General features: G+C 51.9%; 5 protein-coding genes across 5 annotated transcripts; 3 read left to right on the top strand and 2 right to left on the bottom strand.

Moving 5' to 3' along the window:
- Positions 1-639: 639 nt before the first annotated feature.
- On the top strand, positions 640-2184 carry GT037_003043 (kinase isozyme mitochondrial precursor; the record flags this gene model as incomplete). Its single annotated transcript, XM_038928090.1, has 2 exons — positions 640-842; positions 915-2184. The coding sequence occupies 2 exons, from the start codon at positions 640-642 to the stop codon at positions 2182-2184; spliced, it is 1473 nt and encodes a 490-aa protein (XP_038789368.1).
- A 156-nt stretch (positions 2185-2340) lies between these two features.
- On the bottom strand, positions 2341-2654 carry GT037_003042 (uncharacterized protein; the record flags this gene model as incomplete). Its single annotated transcript, XM_038928089.1, has 3 exons — positions 2341-2428; positions 2480-2589; positions 2640-2654. The coding sequence occupies 3 exons, from the start codon at positions 2652-2654 to the stop codon at positions 2341-2343; spliced, it is 213 nt and encodes a 70-aa protein (XP_038789367.1).
- Positions 2655-3096: 442 nt separating this feature from the next.
- On the top strand, positions 3097-6662 carry GT037_003041 (gtp binding protein bms1; the record flags this gene model as incomplete). Its single annotated transcript, XM_038928088.1, has 2 exons — positions 3097-3231; positions 3279-6662. The coding sequence occupies 2 exons, from the start codon at positions 3097-3099 to the stop codon at positions 6660-6662; spliced, it is 3519 nt and encodes a 1172-aa protein (XP_038789366.1).
- A 587-nt stretch (positions 6663-7249) lies between these two features.
- GT037_003040 (gpi inositol-deacylase) lies at positions 7250-10701 on the bottom strand (the record flags this gene model as incomplete). The annotated part of the gene is made up of 2 exons (XM_038928087.1): positions 7250-10091; positions 10145-10701. 2 exons carry the CDS (start codon positions 10699-10701, stop codon positions 7250-7252), a joined length of 3399 nt encoding a protein of 1132 aa, XP_038789365.1.
- Positions 10702-13091: 2390 nt separating this feature from the next.
- On the top strand, positions 13092-14134 carry GT037_003039 (uncharacterized protein; the record flags this gene model as incomplete). The annotated part of the gene is made up of 2 exons (XM_038928086.1): positions 13092-13832; positions 13940-14134. 2 exons carry the CDS (start codon positions 13092-13094, stop codon positions 14132-14134), a joined length of 936 nt encoding a protein of 311 aa, XP_038789364.1.
- Between the last annotated feature and the right edge of the window lie 392 nt (positions 14135-14526).

Below are 14526 nucleotides of genomic sequence, written 5' to 3'. Positions count from 1 at the left end.
TGTTTGATTGATATGACGACAAGGAGATTGAGTATGAGCATTGCGTGGCGTTGCTGAACGGCTTTGGCCTAGGGTAAAAGTTGTTGCTTGCTTCTACTATATTGTATAGGACGAAAGACTATGGGTGCCATGGCAATGCGTCTCTAGGAAAACGATGAGATGTGTTCTTGTACTTTACTTTAAACTATACCATCTTCACTTGGAAACCTCGTAACTTTATGCATAGTCTGTTCGTGCAAGATGTCACGCTATGAGTATTGCCGATTGCGATGCTTTATGTGGAATGAGAGTGGTATTGATGGGCTGCTCCAGGATGTTGTTAGTCGAACAAATGACATCAGACTTCACACCGCTTACAGCATCCCGCATGCCCAGCTGAGCTTGGTGAAGCTTCCCCCACAACTCAATAGTTCCCGCCGAAATGGAACGCAGCGGGTCCGAACGACCTTCAAACGACAGCTTCCATTCGTGATGGCGATCAATTAATAGCTTTGGAAATTGCCACACGATTGCACTTGCATGACTCTATTCAATTAGCAGTCACAAGATATCTCCATCACCCTCTCGCAACTTGGTCGACGAGTCATTCCAACACCAGCCCACAAAGCCACCCACCATCGAGCTCTGCAACACGGAGCCATGGCACAGGTTCAACGGCCTTTGATTATTCAGTCGCAGATGATACGACTGTGCTGTCCGCGTACGGCCAGAAAGGCACGCAGCGCATTGTTTGCCAGAGGGAGTTGCTATCGGAAGCTGCATACCAAGACGGTTACTGACAACGACATCTCGCACTTGGCAAGCTTGCCGTTGCATCCTTTGACGCTTGCCGATCTAGTCAAGTGAGTACTGTCAGATGTGATCCAGAGTCCATCTACCAAAGACCCTGGCTAACGTTGTCGCGTGCGCAACAGACACGGAAGACCTCCGCTCACAACCCAACAACTCCTCACATCCGCCAACTTTACCCTCTCGATCCTGCCCGCCCGCCTCGCGCACCGAATACAATCGCTCCGTAACCTCCCGTTTATCGTTGTATCTAATCCTCATGTCTCCAAGATACACTCGAATTACATGCATAGCTTATCGACGCTTTTACCATGGGCCGAGCAGGAGATAACGACGCTCGAGGAGGAAGTCAAGTTTACAGAGGTCATGGCAGACCTGGTACAAACACATGCCAATACCATTAGTATACTGGCAAGAGGGTTTTTAGAGGCTAGGAAGTACATCAGTCCCAAGGACGTGACGCGTTTCCTGGACGAGCATCTACGAGCGCGCATAGGCACGAGATTGATTGCAGAGCAACACCTTTCGCTGCATTTCTCCAGTCAACCGCATTGCGATGTGATGCACGACGTAGACGAGAACCCAGGATATATTGGTGTTATCGATACTAGGCTCAGGCCTGCGAGGATTGTAGATCATTGCGCAAACGTGGTGGGCGAAATCTGCGAGCTGAAATACGGCGTCCGACCAACCATTGTCATCAATGGCGAACCCGACTACGAATTCGCGCATATACCTGTCCACCTCGAATACATCATCACTGAACTGCTCAAGAACGCGTTCCGCGCGACGGTAGAGAGTGGCATGGAGCGCGAACCCATCGAAGTGACCATTGCCCCACTTCCGGAACTCGTACCTGAGGATAGGAGAAGCGAGAACGTAGCAGATGTTCGCAAGAAGAAGAAGATTGAAAATGAGGACCAGGGAAACGTAGACCAAGTCTCGCAGCGCTTCACAGGCAACAACTCGCCTACATCGCCTCCACCCGACTCGAACATCCTCCCCCTCAAGCACAGCACGCCGGGAGTAACAATAAGAATCCGCGACCGAGGCGGTGGCATCTCTCCCGACAACCTCTCGCATATCTGGGACTACAGCTTCACTACCTTCAACGACGCGCAAGCAACCTCGACCCTCTCAGGTGGTAATAACTCAGCCAACGGCATGGATGCGCTGAACGCTTTTTCAGGAGCAGGCGGTGATGGAGTGAACAGTCTGGCTGGGCTGGGCTATGGACTGCCGCTGGGGAGGGCCTACGCGGAATACTTTGGTGGGGGTATTGCGGTACAAAGCCTCTGGGGATGGGGTACCGATGTGTACCTTAGTTTGAGGGGTGTGGGGAGGGTAGACACTGTGCAGGAGGCCAAGGAGAGTGCAAGGAGGAAGCAGAAATGAAGATACCAGAGGGAGAAGACAAGTTATCGGCACGGCTGTCAATTATTGCTATATACCCATGAAATCATGTGCTCATGCATCATGCCCCCACATTGTCACCTACGGTATTACATTTGGATCTTTGTGGTACCCATCAGCGGTGGCTGTGTAGACGACCTATTGCGTACGGACCTCGGCGTCCTTCTCGACGGTGACGTGCTCGTTGGACTCAAGGGTTGAGACGGCGTCGTCGGGAATCTCAGCACTGTGACATGTCAGCCGTGTTGCGGGGAGATGTGGGCATGCCAATACGTACGTGAAGCCCTTGATGAGGGTGAACTCATTGACGATCTTGCCGCCCTGGTCGGTGACGTGCTTCTTTGCTGCCTCGAGCTCCTCCTTGGGAGCGTCCTTCTTGAGGGTGATCTTGGATTATTAGTACGATAACAGCAGTAGCGTGACTTGGTAGGACCCACGTTGAACTGAGCCATGCTGGAGACTTGTGTGAGGGGGTGTTTGTTTAGTTGAGGGGTAGTTTAGTGAGTTATAGTGGTGTTGTGTAGATGTAAGAAGGTCAAAGCGTAGGGGTGTCTTATATACCTCAGCTATCGTAGACCGAGGACCCTGTCAACAATCCCGGGAGCAGTCTAGAGCCTTGGATAGGCGGCGTCTGAGATGACGTGCGGCCGTCCATGCCCAACATGTGAGGCATGTGCCCTGTGCCCCACTACAGTACGTAGAAGGCGCGTCTGCTTATCGATAAACATATCCCTGCAGCTGCGACCTTAGCGTTTGGCCTAGCGTCGAAAAAGTTGGGATCGCGAAGTTGCTTGCCGCCGGACCTTGACTTTGCGCGCGACGAGCCCCGACCCTCGACACCACTCTGACGACTTCTGCTGAGGTCTGATAAGGAGACACCAACACCAAGTCAATATGGCGGACGCACAGAGCAACCGGCCGCATCGCCCAAAGAAAGAGAAGAAACCGCATACCGGAGACAAGAACCCCAAAGCTTTCGCATTCTCTGCGCCTGGCAAATTGAAGAGGCAGGCCGCGCGCTCCACAGAAGTAGGCCGGATTCCAAGTTTTGCGCAACCCTTAGCTGACATGTACAGGTCAAAGAGAAGCGCCTCCACGTCCCACTCGTTGACCGTCTTCCCGAAGAAGCTCCTCCAATCATTGTCGGTGTCGTCGGTCCTCCCGGTGTCGGCAAAACCACTCTTATCAAGAGTTTAATCAGACGATACACCAAGCAGACCCTCTCTACGCCCACTGGTCCCCTCACTGTCGTTACCTCGAAGCGCAGACGTCTTACCTTCCTAGAATGTCCCGCCGACTCGCTCGCCAGCATGATCGACATCGCCAAAGTGGTGGATATAGTCTTGTTGATGATTGATGGCAACTACGGCTTCGAGATGGAGACCATGGAGTTCTTGAACGTCCTAAGCGCAAGTGGTATGCCAGGAAACGTCTTCGGGATCCTGACACATCTGGATCTGTTCAGGAAACAAGAGACGCTCAAGCTGCAGAAGAAGAGACTCAAGCACAGGTTTTGGAGCGAGTTGTACCAGGGTGCCAAGCTCTTCTACCTCAGTGGTGTGGTCAACGGGCGATACCCGGACAGAGAGATAATGAATCTTTCGAGGTTTCTGAGTGTCATGAAGAATCCGAGACCGCTGGTATGGAGGAACTCGCATCCGTACTGTTTGGCGGATAGGTTTTTGGACATCACGCCTCCAACCGACATCGAACAGAACCCGAAATGTGATCGCACGGTAGCATTGTACGGTTATCTGCGCGGGACAAACTTTCCCGCTGGAGGATCGAGAGTGCACATACCTGGTGTTGGAGACCTCACGGTTACCTCCACGGAAGCGCTACCCGATCCATGCCCAACGCCCTTTGCTGAGAAAGCTGTCGAAAAAGCCTCCGGAAAGAAGAAGCGCACAAGATTAGGCGAGAAGCAGAAGATTCTGTATGCTCCAATGTCGGATGTCGGCGGTGTGCTTGTCGACAAAGACGCCGTCTACATTGATGTCAAGACTGCGACATTCGACCCTGAGGCTGACTACTCAGAAAAGGGACTGGGTGAGCAAATGATGATCGGACTGCAGGGTGGGCGGAAGCTCCTTGGCGAAGACGATGGAAACTTTAGGCTCTTCAAGGATGGCCAAGTCGTGGATAGGAAGGCTCTCGAGGATGATACCGCGGATACGGGCCGACGGTCTCAACGGAAAGCTAGAGCAGCAGACGCTGAAGAGGTCAACGACGAGGACCTTGAGGGAATTGATAGCGACGACGAAGAACTACAGCAAGACCATAGCGATGCGGACGACGACGAAGACGACACTGGGTTCCTTGACACTAACGGACCACCAAACGGCAAGCTGAAGGTCTCGCGTAAAGAGAAGGATGCAGATACAGTTGAGGATGTGGCGTTTGCAGACAGTGACTCTGATCTAGGTTCGATATCTGGTGATGAACCTGATCTGGAAGACCTTGAGGGTGACCTTGATTCGCAAGACCCCGATGAGGATGACGTTGAAGACGGCGCACGATGGAAGGCCAATCTTCAGGAGAATGCTGCGAAATTACACGGGCGAAAACGGCCGTATCGCGTCACAGATTTGGCGAAGATGATGTACAATATGGATCTAGCGCCAGAAGAGGTCATCAAGAAATGGAGAGGCGATGAAGAGGAGGAAGATATCGACGAAGAAGGCGACGAAGATGACGGCTTCTTCAGCAAGAGAACAGCCGACGACGCTGCCAATGCCGAGGACCGTTACATCCCCAAGTTCAACTACCAAGAATTGGAAGAGAAGTGGGAAGATGAGGAAAACGTCGAGGCTCTCATGAGCCGCTTTGCTACCGGTCATATGAACGGCAAGGGCGGTGACGATGATGAAGAAAACGACGATTTTGAAGGTTTTGACGAAGATGATGAAGGTGACGGCGAGTTTGAAGATTTGGAAACCGGCGAGAAGCACGGTGGCGAGACTGAGGAAACTGGCGCCGAAGCTGAAGCAAACTCAATTGAAGCAGAGCGCGAGAAGAACGCACGGCGGAAAGAAGAGCTAAAGCTTCGATTTGAAGAAGAAGACCGCGAAGGCTTCATGAACGATAAAGCTGATGCACGGAAAGAAGGTGATAAAGAAGAAGAGTTTGGTGAAGACGACTGGTACGACGCACAAAAGGCTATGATCCAGAAGCAGCTCGACATCAACCGCGCCGAATTCGACCAGCTGGATGAGCTATCTCGCGTTCGCGTTGAGGGTCACAAGGCGGGTACTTACGCACGTATTGTGCTCGAAAAAGTACCTTACGAGTTCTCTGCGCATTTCAACCCGCGATTCCCTGTTCTTATCGGTGGTCTGACCCCAACTGAAGAGCGTTTCGGTTTCGTTCAGATCCGTATCAAACGCCACAGGTGGCACAAGAAGATCCTCAAGACTAACGATCCCCTCATCTTCTCCTTGGGCTGGCGGCGGTTCCAGACCACCCCAATCTATAGTATTTCTGATTCACGGACAAGGAATCGCATGTTGAAGTACACCCCCGAACACATGCATTGTTTCGGTACCTTCTATGGCCCACTGGTTGCCCCGAACACGGGATTCGTTTGTATCCAGTCTCTCTCGAACAAGACGCCCGGTTTCAGAATCGCAGCAACAGGTGTCGTACTCAACGTAGACGAATCCACCGAGATAGTGAAGAAACTCAAACTCACCGGCCATCCCTACAAGATCTTCAAGAACACCGCTTTTATCAAAGACATGTTCAAATCCAGCCTCGAAATTGCAAAATTCGAAGGCGCCAGCATACGCACAGTTTCCGGTGTGCGAGGACAAATCAAGCGCGCACTAAGCAAGCCAGAAGGAAATTTCCGTGCTACCTTTGAAGATAAGATCCTTATGAGTGACATCGTCTTCCTAAGAGCTTGGTACCCCATCAAGCCCCGCCGCTTCTACAACACCGTTACCAACCTGCTTAACCCCGCCACTCCTGACCAAGAAGGCGAAAGCACCTCCTGGCAAGGTATGCGTCTCACAGGTGTGGTACGCTACGAGAATGGCATCGCTACACCCTCTGAGAAGAACTCTGCCTACCGCCCAGTCGTTCGCGAGACCCGTGTCTTCAACCCACTCCGCGTGCCTCGCAAACTCGCCGCAGATCTTCCCTTCAAATCGCAGATCGCTACGACCAAGCCTCAGAAAAAGCAGACATATATGCAGAAGCGTGCTGTCGTCCTCGGTGGTGAGGAGAAGAAGGCTCGAAGACTTATGGACCAGGTCATTGCTATTCGCAATGACAAGGTGGAGAAGAGGCGTAAGAAGCAGGAAGAGAGGAAAGATCCGTACAAGAAGAAGGTGGCTGAGAATGCTGAGAAGAGAGCGGAGCGCGAGAAGAGGGAGAAGCAGGAGTACTGGGCCAGGGAGGGCAAGAAGAGGAGTCACCAGGGTGAGGACGGTGGTGGCGGAGGCAAGAGGAGGAAGTAGAATGAACCGCTAAGCTAGAGGCAGTTCATTTCAGTAGATGTTGATGGGGGTAGTAAAGTAGCATTTCGTGGCGTTCAAATGTGGTACTGTCGTTGATAAATCGTTATTTATTGTTCATGTCCCTTCTTCTTCCACGTATCCAAAAAAGTATGTCTTGCTCATCGTCTGTTATGATCAACTGCACGTGCGCAAAGGAGACGGGATGCATATGGGTGAAACTTGGTCTTCTTATTGTTGCATCCGCCATTACACAATATAATTCCTGAGGCTATGTTGCCCGACCAGGTTGTCACTCGCCTACACGCGCGCAATGATTACATTGCTTATGCTGCGCATCTTCCCTTCCCATCTTGTTCTAATCCAGTGCTGCTCCAAACAGCCATATGCGCCAACCGTATGCAACGCAATCATGAAATAGAAGAGGAGAGGATTATATATGCCCATTGTCGAAAATGCTGATGCCCTGAGATGTGAAACGCCAGTAACATGCAGATGAAGGAAAGAACAGAAATGGGGTATTGAACGCCGAAAGTGTACACGTGTTGTGTACGATGGAAGAAAACGGAAAAATTGTATTATCGCTGCTGTCATGGTCGTTTCTTTGTTTCGCTATCCGGTTTTCTGCCCTCTATGCTATCACTCGCTCTTCTAGGAGACCATGCCGATGGATCAAAGTGAATGGCGACTAGCCAGGCACAGAGTATGTTTGCTAGGTGATGCAGAACATAGGCGTATGTAACGCCGTAAACAGCAGCATATGAGCCGATGGAGAAGAGCAAGATGTTTGTGAAGAACGAGACACGGAACTCCGCTCGAGGAATCATGCGGCCGGTGCTCAGGGTTTCAACGAGCAGGATAAACGGCATGATAGAGAGTATGTTGTGATGCGAGGAGAAAGGCGTCATCCAGTGGACTGCCAGGTTGCGTACCCAAACCACCAGTACTGGGAGGTTAATGGGTAGTATCCAAAACATCAGGATGAAGATCGAGTGAGCGTAGTTGTAGAAGTTGTAGTTCGAGTCGAGACTAGATTCTCTCGCCAGTCGAAACGCGCGAACGCTAGTTGCAAGCTGCACCAGGCAGAGTACAACGTAAGCGAAGTGATATGGTATCACTGTTGAGACGAGTGATAGCAAAATGCACGTGGTGACGACGCGCTGCCTGTTGGATGTGACTGCGAAGGCTGATGGGGATCTCTTTGCTTCGTCCTTCCGAAGTCTGGTTGATATGACAACAGAGTACAGAGAGGCGAGCGTAAGTTCTATTAGAAGCACGGCGTAGTTGATAGCCACGCAGACGCCAATGCACATCAAACCAAACAGTGGGACAAGGAACCAAAAGAAGGTATCGTCCGAACCGAGAAGCAATTCGTTGCTGGCAGTATCGAGCAAGGATGTTATATTGGCAGACCTCCCACCGAAAGACCATTGCTTTGACTGATGTTGAGCGCCTGCTAGCGCAATCGACAGAAATGTAAGTGCAGACAGAGCGAGCGGAAGTGAACTCTTCAGACACTCATTTAGTCCCTGAGTAAAGCTCATAAAGACTCCACTGTTGTCGTACGTTCTGAACTGTTGGCGTAAAACCAAGGCAACGACCAGGATTGGGAATGCGGCAAAGACGATGCGGTAACGCATCCAGAGCTTTCCGAAACTGCCTAGTATATCCACATTCAAATTGATCTCGACACTGCTATCGCAAGTGGGGTCAGACCAAATCTGTAGTGATAAACCATTCGAAGGCTGCTTAGCGTGCAGAGCAGGTGGCATGTATGGCGATACACCATGTAGGTTGATGCTAGCATCCTTGACATTGACGAAGAACTTGCTTTCGTAGATGTCGGTAACGTACTGCCGCAGTAGAGGAGCGAAGAGCTCTCCTGCGTCGCACGACTGCTTGCCAATGTGGATGTTGTAGGCTAGAAGAGCAGAGTGCAAAGCTGGAATCTTGATGTCCGACATCAGTGGACGCTGTGCTGGAAGCCTCAGAGACATGCCAGTCGTCAGAAGGCGCTGTAAGCCCATATCAACGACGATCTGAGATTCAGGGGCAGCGCTGAATTCGGCGACTACCCAGCCTGTGCTGCGCTCACCAGCCTTATCAACGACTGCTACGAATTGATGCTCTGCCAGATCTTCGAGATCATATTGGAGATATGAGAAAGGGCGCTCGTCCATCTTGAACGGATGGGTCGAGTGACGCGTCGAGGCGGGAAGTGCGATGACATCTGAGGCGGCATTCTTGCAGGCAAGTCGTGTGGCACCGACACTGTCGCCCGAGAGATCCATGTTCATAGAAAATAGTGTAGTCGACTGGCCGGGTTGCGATGGAAATACACTGCAGAACAGCACCTCAAGCAGGCCATGATTTCCAGGGTGGTCCAAGGGTTCGCTGGTGAGAAGTGTAAACTTCTTTCCTGCAGCCTGAGGCGGTACGGGGATGAGGTGCGCATTGGGCCGTTGCTTGGACTTTCCAAGACTTCTGAGCACTAGCTTTTCGCCTTCTGAGATGATAGCACTATTCTCTTCGAGCGTGAGAAGCGTTTTGGCTTCTTTTTGGGGTAAAGTCTTCTCGGCAATATCCTCCAGTCCCGTCAGAAACCATCTCTTGAAGCCGCGCATACGCTCGGCTCGTGGCACAGTCTGGGTTGCGCGTGACACATCAATGACTTCGTACAAGGCGCGTACCACAGCCTTCCTATGCTGGTCACACCAAGTGATTGCTAGGTGATCGATCCCAGTCCAGACGTTCGGCATCGACGTGGAGAATACAGTAAACCCATGAGTCTCAGGCACCAGCGACTCGATGCTGGCATAGTCGGAAGAAATCATAGTGTCCAAACTTCCTCCTGCAATCGAGATGAGCGTGACGTGCCAGAGCGGGTTGTCAATGGCCCATTTCTGCGAGTAGGCGCGTCGCCAGTAATCGTTCACACCCTTGTAGGTGCGAACAATATCTCCGTCAAAGGACACTGGCGGTCTGGCATGTGGTGCAGCAAGTGTGATGATGGTGTTGATCGAGTTGGCCTGGTAATTCGGCATGGTGAGCATAGTACGCGCGACAACACCGCCCATGGAATGTCCGACCACGATGACCGAGGTTGGATCCGGCAGGCTTGGGTCACGGAGAAACTTTCCTGGGGTGTGGTACAAGGATAGAATGTACGTAATGGCGTCGTTGAGGTATTCGGCCTGATCCAGCAATGTTTGGCCGTGAAAGGCGGTGATGTCTTCATTGAAATCGACTGAAAAGAAATCTAGTGGCCTTTTCCCCGCCTTGCCGGCATCGGCATCGTGTTGGACAGTGTTGTGGTAGTGGTATGCAGCTTCGGCAGCAAGGGAGCGGACTTGCTTGTAGCTGCCAGCATTCCCGGGAACGAAGAGAACTGGCACGCCCTTGACCTGAGGATTGTCAGTAAATTTCCCTTTACTCAAAGGGAAGCACATGCCCTGGTATCCTCGTCCAAGCCGCCCTCGCGATACAAGTACAACGAGTATTTGCTGGCAAAGCGCGTGTGTTCAGTGTCGAAGTTGCTGAACCTTGAGTAGGTAGGCCGCATGTAAGACATTCCACACCCTTTGACGTCCAGCTGCCTGGTCAAAAACGACTGGGCCATGAGAAACATGGCAATGAAGGCGGCCAGGGTGGTCAAGACGGTGTAGGGCGAACATGCCCAGGGAGAGCGCAGGCGTTGGCGCCACTTCTCGTTGCGATGCGCGACCATGGTGTGCGGCGGGGTGTCCTTGGCCAGCGCGCCGATGGTTGAGTCGGCGTTGTGGTGCGCCATGAGTGGAGGCAGTCGTGGAGCGGTGGGAGAGTGGAATGCAGCGACTGGGTCCGTGGCCAGACGCTGTGCAGACCCGCCTGCCTCGTCCTTTGGCCTGCCCTTGTTGGCCCAGCCCTGTACGTTCACTAGCGATGCCTCAGTCTGGCGGTCGAGGTTATCCTCATGTTCCGGAACTGGAGCGGGTGAATGGTCGGCGGTGGAATCGGCGTGGCCCTGCTCGGAGCTTGGGTCTGCGGACGAGCGCCGTCGCATCTAGCAGTGTGCTGGGCGGGATAACGAGAGTCGTGCCTGCCGTCTGGCGTGTCGACGAGTGCAGCCTCGAGCGCACCTTCCCTCGGCGTGGGTATACGACTCGGCAAATTTCCGGGGGGGATCTGAAGCGACTGTGGGGGTTCAATGGGCTCAAATATGGCACTCGTATACCGAACTAGCGCTGCAGCAGTCCATGGAGGCTCCGTCGATATGTTGAGTGCAGAGAATGCACGGCGGGAGTGCTTGGGTGTTTGAGGAAAGGGCGTCGCAAGCTGCCAAGGAGAGCCGAGTCTAGTCGTAAATCGTGAAGTGACGAGCGACAGGATCACCGCAGGGACCCTACACGCACCCGGCTGCCTCGGAAGATCTGCCACCACCGTAGTGGCGATGCGCCAAATTCACGTCCAGGGAGGGGTAGAGCACTGCGCGCCCTCGTTATCTCAGCATGGTGGTGTTGATACACAATCTTTGCAGCCGTTGGCGGGTCGCGAGGCTGACGACAGGGTTGATGCTGAAGATGCTGAAGATGCGAAATAATCATGACGCTACATGCCAGGATATGCCGCCGAACGCCATCAAATGCACCACGCTTCCTAGCCCATCCGGTACAGCGATAAGACAAAACAAGACAGACTGCAGTTGAACACTGAGCTTGCCTGCACTTTCTTGCTCTCTTACTCTTCGTCTCTTCGCCTTACCCATCCTGTCGACTGTCATCTGCGGACAGACTATGACTGCCCTGGCTGTCGCTCAACGCCGCCACAGCCGTATGTCCGATCCGCCTTCCACTTCTCACCTTCTGCTTTGCATTCTTCATGATGCAATCCGCTGCATGGGCTATCGTGTCTACAACGTCACTGTCGTGCATACCATGGTCGACAACGTGCGAGTGACTTTGTAGTGCGACGTAGCGTGGTAGCCTCGGAAGGTTGAGCCGGCCACTCCAGCTAAACATCCGCTCGCTAGCAGCTAGCACCCGACATCACGAGAAGGCTAATGATCCTGCGCCATCGCGGTAATAGCTCCACAGTTGCATGGAAGTATCTTGGATCTTTGGGTCGCCAACATCGATCCATCCATGGTAGTCACCGCTGACACACCCGTACATGAGCCCCCACCTTGCTTCAGCAACAATGGCGGCTATCTCCATAATATCGGCATTGTGGACTGCAAACGGAGCTCGGCCGCAAGTAAAATTTGTGTTCCCAGGCCTGTAGATGGGAAAGGCTTCGAGCAAGAAGTCATCGTAAGGTCCGGGGTTGCCGGAGACGTCGCGAACTTGTTGAAGCTCCTGAGAGATGGCGTTACTCACGACAAGGTGGTTGAAAACATCTCAGAGGCCATTTGCGAATGATTCAAAAAACATCATGGGTTTACGGACAATGTGCGCTGGTGTGTAGCAAGAGCGAAGTGACTAATAGCATAAAAACACTAACCTCTAAGACAGCTGCTGGCATGGATACGCGGCCCTGTGTACTGAAATCCAGTGGATCTCAACAGTCTTATCCAGCTGTCGGTGCTTGTAACTTTACAGACGAATGGTCATGTCTCGATCAAGCCTCTTCTATAGAGCGAAACGCCTAACATGAGTCCTCACGACTCAAAAGAACACACGCGAAATTTGATCTTGAAGACAGTGCAAACTCCTATCGCTAATAACATCAGTTTGGTTGTGCACTGTAGATTTCCATCCCGATTTGATAGTGAGTAGATGAACGCCAAATCGCCCAAGGTGCTACATCGACCCAAGCCTAGGCGGGGTAGGCAGCATTATTATGTTGCAGCGGTCGCGAGCTGACGAACTGTTTGGTGGTCCATTTCATGTTGAATATGTTTCAGCTCATTTGTTCAGGTGCACACCGAGGGAAACCGGGGAGGCAGCGTGAGTCCCAGGTGAGTTTGGCCGGAGTCGCGCATGGTGGCGATGCCTATATTGGGCGCAAAGCTTATCTAAGCTTCTGACACCTCGTACATCAAGCAAATCTTGGACGAGAGAATGATACCTTGATGCCATGCTGCGTGGGATTGTGTTAGAAGTGGGCTGTCGGTGAAGCACAGCAGAGAGAGCCTTTTTAAAGAGCACTTGTCGAGTTTGCGTGATAGTTATGCATAGAGGTGTGTCATTAGGCTCCAGCGTACAACAAAGGTTCTGAAATCTCTATGGAAATCATCAATCAATAGTGATGAGTGAGTGCAGAATCCGAGGCAATCTCGATATGAGACCTTGAATCTTGACTAAGTGTCAACAGTGAGCCCCACATGGCATGACACGCGCTCCGCCACGGCGACATCATCACTAACCCACCGAATTCGCCGTCAGGAAAGTTTCGGTGCACGTTTCCTACGCGTTCTTCGCATGTCTACGTTTCAAATGACTGATCTCAATGACAATGACGCAAAGATCGTCTCTTGTTCTGCTACCGGGTGAATTAAAGAATCAGATCATAAACTACGTCTTCGTCCGCGACCCCGGCACAGCACCTCTTCCAGTGTGCAACTCTCCATTGGCACTGTCGTCGACATGTCGCCAGCTGTACAAGGAATATCACGCACTTGCCTGGTCCGCAACAATTTTCAACACCAAGTGGTCGCCGGCAGACGAGTTGAGCCGAAAAACTAGCGCCTTATCCCCAGCGTCCACATCAACTGTCCGAAAACTTCAAATCAGGCTTCCCTGTGATCTCACGGAAGCGTATACGGCAGACGTGAACCGTAGACGCGTCAAGAGCTTCGGATTTGCTCGTGCAGGTCTCACAGGTCTAGAAGAACTGTTCATCCGCTACCGCCCAGAACATCACGAGAAAGGCATTGGAGGCCCAGGCCGAGAGCTCATTGTTCAGTTATTGTGGCGAATCATGTGGGAAAGAGATATCAAGCAGTTGAACAGGATCTGTATTGTTCATGACGGCACACAACCTTTCCTTTCTCTTTCTTTGTTGTACAACATGTTGCAGAACTTTACGTCGCTTCAGGTGTCGAGGCGTTGGAAAGTCCGATCCGATCTGGAACATGGACGGTTGCAATTTGAGGAGTACAGAAACGGGAAGGTCCTGAGGCAGATTTCTGTGGTCGTAGGGTTTAGCTTTTGGGAAGCTGAGGAGTACGTGGAGGTGTGTGAGCATATTCTTGAGGTATGTTAGACTATCATATGTTGCTGCGTAGTCGCTTTGGTCTAGCGCGACCATGTATAATCATAGACAATGTTTGCATTCGGTAGCGAGAACTGACGTTGGCACAGGAGAAGCATGCTCAAGTCATTGTGGCTCGGCGCACGACATGCGAATTCATCACCCCATTACAAGACATGACTGACGAGGCCGTAAGACGTGAGGTCGACAATCTCAACACTCTTTTTCCTGTATTAAGAGACGAGGAACCGGTACTTCAGCCATACGTTGATAAGATACGTGCTATCTGCCCCATAGATGGATGAGAACCATCAGGAAAAAAACAGACGGGTACTACTGTTCACCTACCAAGGCTATTGAGACGTCTTGAAATTCTAGGGACAGTTCGAATACCAAAATACATTCCCATGGTTCGACCAACAAGAGTATTGTTCCCCCGGTTCCCGAGGGGACAGAGCTTCGCTTGTATTCCGATTCTCGGAGTGGTTACTGTGCAGTCCTATCGCGTTTTGTCAGACGCCACACTTACTCTCACTCCTTCCTGAGCCCGCATTCGGCTACCGCTCTACGCGTTGTGGTTAAGTAACCGCAGCAGCCCTCTTCGCCACCACATCTAGGTCTTGTAGATCAGACGAGCATAATGTCCCAATGTTCTCCTCGCACCCTTCTCAACCGGGTGAATATCGTATTCGTTTTC

The sequence above is a fragment of the Alternaria burnsii genome (genome assembly GCF_013036055.1).
Source record: "Alternaria burnsii strain CBS107.38 chromosome Unknown 746, whole genome shotgun sequence".
NCBI lineage: Eukaryota > Fungi > Ascomycota > Dothideomycetes > Pleosporales > Pleosporaceae > Alternaria > Alternaria burnsii.
Note: the sequence above shows the minus strand (reverse complement) of the source record. Positions and strands in the feature narration are given on the sequence as shown.